We start from the raw sequence: 5,016 nt of genomic DNA on the forward strand, positions 1-5,016 counted from the left end.
GGTAGTTCTTATAGTACACCCCACAATATATGAATTTGAACACAACACATCGGTATACTTTAACTTCCAACCATGATGCGGGCATTTCCTTACAATAACTTGTGCAACTTATTAAATTCCGTCGGCATATTTTCTTGCATACTTTCCTTCTAGAACTGTCTAACATCTACCCGTGAATTTAGTTTGATTAATAATATGCATAGTTTTCTAACATATCTAAAATGAATATAACGTTGACATTATCATCTTATATTTTTGGTTAATAAAAGTTTGCTTCCCTATAATTTTGAAGCTAAAAAAAGGTCTGGTGTCAAAATGTCTCCCAAGTTTCAAGGACTGAGGCAAAACCATCCGCACATAATTTTCTTTAGATATTTATTTACTTATTATTTTTTTGACTAAGTGCTTAATAATTTACTTATTGTTGAATTCTGTAAAAAAATACATTAGTTTTTTTTGGTCCACCAAAGACAAAAAAAAAATATATATATATATATATATATATATATATATATATATATATATATATATAATGAAGAAAAATAGCCATCTTAACTATATCAATATCGTGTAATCATTTAACTAATTAACTAACCAACTAACCTGATAATATTTTAAAATACATATTAGGTAAGTTATATTTATAATATAGTTTGTGTTTTGGTAAGTTCATCTAATATCGGATGGTTCTGCGGCTGATGTTAAGGACTTTGGGGCAAAGATTTGGTGTGTAAAATATACTAATAAAACTGCAATAAAGAATTAAAAGATAAGTAAATAGAGAGGAAACAGGCAAAATTTCGTTTAGTTATATAGACATTTATATTTTATTTTATTTTGCTTTTGTGTGTTGTTGAAACGAAGCATAGAAGTGAAGCATAAGCAAAGACTGGGATCCCAAAAGTGTCATTTTGGTCCCACTTCGCCTCTTGTCCATTACCTATTTGATAGTGAAATTAAATATTATAAGTAATTCCACACTTTTACTATTTATATTTCTACATACTAAAAATGGTATTTCTAGTTCATTAGTTGATTACTAGAATATACTGGTCGGAGCTAAGGCATAAATGACAGTCGTTTCATCAATTAATCTTCTTTTCGCTGCAGTTGATTATATTTTGTTATGTATAATAACTAATACAAGTTTTGGTTTGGATTGGTGAATGGCGAGCTCTCATTGGGCCACCAACCATATGTTGCCTATTAAAATAAGAACAAATTATTAATTTCTTTTCATATCGAATCCAAGATTATACGTTACAATTAACCCACAAAATGGTAAATACAATACTTTTCAATAGTTTCTGCTGCAACTGCAAGCTACCACTATGAATAGTAGATATAATAAAGTTATCTTTACAATGTTAGATTCCAGAAGAAGAATCTCCATCAATATTTATTGATACTACTGATTAATAGAAATTATCATGCTAAAATTTTCTAACTGAATTTCTGAGTGTAAAACTTTCAAGACAACTAATTATACTATCCTATATACGCATGGGGCCGCCTATCACCTATGAGACACAATTTTCTTATAAAATCTAAAAAAATAGTTACCTTCAAAAGTATCATGCCACTATATATTACAGTATCTCATAACCTACAGTGACTATTAACTCTTTATATTGTATTGTATAACTGAAACTAAGCGCATCTTTATCCCTAGAGTCCATTAAAATCTCTTAATCACTTGTTTAATAATAAATTTGTGTTAAAAACTTTAGTTAAGAGATACTTAAATTTTTGTTCTCCATTCCAAGGTTTTTAAGTAAGAGTTCTTACAAAAAAAATTGAAAGCACTTGAGAAGGAAGAAAGAACTTGAGAAGGAACATTTGATCTTGTGAATACACTTTTAATATCCATATCATTTATATAAGTTTCTGATAATACAACCTTTTGTAATGGACGTTGATGCTGCACTAGGTTAGAACTTGACGATCTTTTAATCATCCAATCCCCACGACAGAGCTTGGTTATGTGATCACTTGGCAACTTTGGTGGAGGCAATGTCTTTCTTGGCTGAAGCCTGTATCTGTAATGGTTTAGTCTCGCTCAACACATATGATCAATACTCTAACCCTGCTACAAAGGCTGATGTTTTGGTGGTTTCTCTTGCTCTCAGACTATGATCAATACTCAAACCCTGCAACAAAGGCTGATGCTTAATTGATGGTTTCTCTTACACTATAATTTTTTTTTTGGTAACTAAGAATGACTTTAAACCAAATAATGCAGACAAACCTCTGTCACAAGAATCATGGAGAAACTTGAAAACAGAGCATCAAATACACCAGGGCCAGTGGATTCGAGGTTCAAACCAAGAGCACCAAGACTGTCACCAGCATCAAGGCCAATTCGTTCAGTCCCAATCATCAGATAAAATAAAATAAAGAACATAAAATCCAGATTCCAAAGACGATAGAATCTAATTCGAAAAAGCAGAGATTGAGGTTTTTAAATTACCATTCCACGACGGCTAAGCTCTTTACCAGATCCTTCCGATTCCTTGTCAACCCCAGATTCCTAAGACCAATAATCCTTAATACTTAAAATCGACTGGATTCATAAAAATACGAATTTATGGAGGGAAATCGAATACCTGCACAGAGATGGTGGAAAGGAAGATGAAGCACTCGTGTTTGGAGAGAGATGATCGAGAGAGAGACCCACTTATTTTTTGGTCCTCTCTGAGCTTGACACGTGTCTCTAAGAGGCAGGCCTTCCAACCTTTACCCAAGGCTCGCCTCTTGGACTTCTCTCTTCTCTTTTATTGTTTTTAATGTTTTCTTGGGTTAAGGGGTGACCTAAGGGGCAGCGATAATGCTGCTAGCTTTTTAGTTTTAGGGTTTTGAAGGGAATTTACGCATAACCACGTGGTGTAAATCCATCTGATGAGAAGATATATTTCTTCACAACTTGTCCCAAAAAGCCCTAATCATTACGAGAAGCCCTAAGAATCGAACCACGTGGGAAAGTTTGTTCCTTTCGCCAGTTTCTTGTCACATGAGAAAAACTTGTTACATGTGAAAGATTCTACCCGCATCCTACTCATTATTTGGTTGAATGTACAGTTACCAATAGTTATGCTGCCGCTAGGCAGGAGCCAAATCGGTCGTCTAGTTATTCAGCTAATTAACCAGATGCCAAATCTGAATCCAAAAAGTATCCAAAAATAAATATTAGATCAATTTGTCGACTCTCATGGTATATTAAACGAGTATTGTGACATTTGTAGTTATCAATAGTAATTGTTTTAAATATGTGTAACTAGTGATCCAAATTTCTGAGACATACGATGTGATCTAAATAGATGTATGCTGCGAGACATAAAATGTGGCAAAAAACTTTTATTCGAACTAGTATTAATTAATTATTCATTGTATGTGTAAACAAGAGAGTTTTAGATTCAAAGTATATATATGCTGCCCCAGTAAATAATTTTTAGGTCCACCACTATATAAAAATGTAATTAGTAAGCGCACATAAAATTTTGATAATTAGTATACAAGTTATCATTAATTATTATACGTAACACTAATCTAAGTATATGCATGACTTTAATCACTAAGATATAATATCATGTACCAAACGTTCAATTATTTCATGCTATATGAATCATTCAGTACAAAAATAATTGATGGTTTGCAATTCGACGAATACTAACTCAACAAACTCAACTAGTAATGGCAATTATTAGTTTGAGTTGTAATTGCACCGCTCACTTCAAGAGGTAGCTAAAAAGTAGAGTAAACCCAACGAGAAGTAGATATCTGAAACTTCGAAAATTAGGAAGGGATTTTTTTTCAGTTTTCATGAAAACATTCTGGAATAATCATCAGCATATGTTATAATATATATATATATATATATATGAGTTGACTGTATCAGTATGTATGTATTGTGTATGACTGTAAAAGTCAACTATATTGCAAAAAAAAATATATATATATATATATATGCACACCGACCCTCATGATTTCAAAGTTGGGAAGCTTAAGGCGTGTGAATAATATACATTTTATTTATTTTTCCAGTATATACTTTTAAAAATGTGAGATGTAAATGTAATTTGGAGTTATGATTGCATTTTGGTTTATATGTCGTCTTCGGAACAATAATGCGAATTATAGTAGTAATCATAAGATAAAGAAAATAATACAAATTAAACTCATAAAAGGGAAAAGAATTATAAGTATCTAGATCTGTGAATATTGTGTCTACAGTATTCACCGACATTAATTTATGGTTTTAATTAAGCGTACTGAAAAGAAATAAGTCTTAATTAAAGCCAAGTAAAACCCTTTCTCGAAAAAAAAGAGCCAAGTAATGCTGAAACTGAACTGTCCAAGTCGCATGGGAGATATAGAGAAGAATAGAAGATAGAAAATAATAAGTATTTCTTAATCTAAAAAAAAAAACTCTCTCAGATCCGCATCCTAAGGCGCCTCCGATGAATCTCCCCTGCTTCAGCCACGCTGCTCCTTCCTCCTCCCTCTGAAGCAGCCATGCTCCTCTCCATAGCTATGATGGTCACTACTCCTCCGTCATGTATCCGGCCCCCTCCAGATCCGCCGCCGTCGTCGTGTTTGAACGTCCCGTTTGAAGGTCTCTCTCCCGTCATCCCTCCGGAACCACCAGACCCTCCAGACGTTACTCTCCTCCCGATGTTACTCTCCTCACACCGCTCCTCAGCTCACCATGTTCCCTTCCGGGCCGGATTTCACCACGCCGTCGCCATTTCCTCTACACTTCCTCTCGTCCCTGTTGCGTCTCCTCTTGGTGTTAGAAACGCCGGAGCTTCTCAGCTCGAGGGAGGCCTCACCGGATCTGGTCGTTCTCACCTCTTCGATTATATGCATCGCCAGCCAGATCTAATACCTGCTACGCCACCGCCTCCGCCTCCTGGACGAGTCACTACCGGACGTGAGACTAGCTCTCCGCTGCGTAGTCGCGCCTCTCCTATGCAATCACCACAAGAAGCTCGCCCATCTGAAAATCCCGACTCTAGC

General features: G+C 34.7%; 1 protein-coding gene across 1 annotated transcript; it reads right to left on the reverse strand.

Annotated features, from left to right (window-relative positions):
- Positions 1–1,734: 1,734 nt before the first annotated feature.
- On the reverse strand, positions 1,735–4,526 carry LOC111198889 (GDT1-like protein 3). Its single transcript, XM_048766889.1, has 4 exons — positions 4,453–4,526; positions 2,471–2,545; positions 2,249–2,339; positions 1,735–2,150 (listed from the first exon to the last, which is right to left on the reverse strand). Exons 1-4 carry the CDS (start codon positions 4,524–4,526, stop codon positions 2,073–2,075), a joined length of 318 nt encoding a protein of 105 aa, XP_048622846.1. The 3' UTR covers positions 1,735–2,072.
- Positions 4,527–5,016: the final 490 nt, after the last annotated feature.

The sequence above is a fragment of the Brassica napus genome, chromosome C8 (assembly GCF_020379485.1).
Source record: "Brassica napus cultivar Da-Ae chromosome C8, Da-Ae, whole genome shotgun sequence".
NCBI classification, from domain to species: Eukaryota; Viridiplantae; Streptophyta; class Magnoliopsida; order Brassicales; family Brassicaceae; genus Brassica; species Brassica napus.

Bases quoted from the DNA above. Each gene is read 5' to 3' on its own strand.
- LOC111198889 (XM_048766889.1), bottom strand. From the start codon at position 4,526: ATGGAGAGGAGCATGGCTGCTTCAGAGGGAGGAGGAAGGAGCAGCGTG. The intron at 2,546-4,452 runs GCGCCTTAGGAT...TTAAGTATTAAG, and splicing joins GCAGGGGAGATTCATCGGAG to GATTATTGGTCTTAGGAATC. The intron at 2,340-2,470 runs GTAATTTAAAAA...TGCTGGTGACAG, and splicing joins AGCTTAGCCGTCGTGGAATG to TCTTGGTGCTCTTGGTTTGA.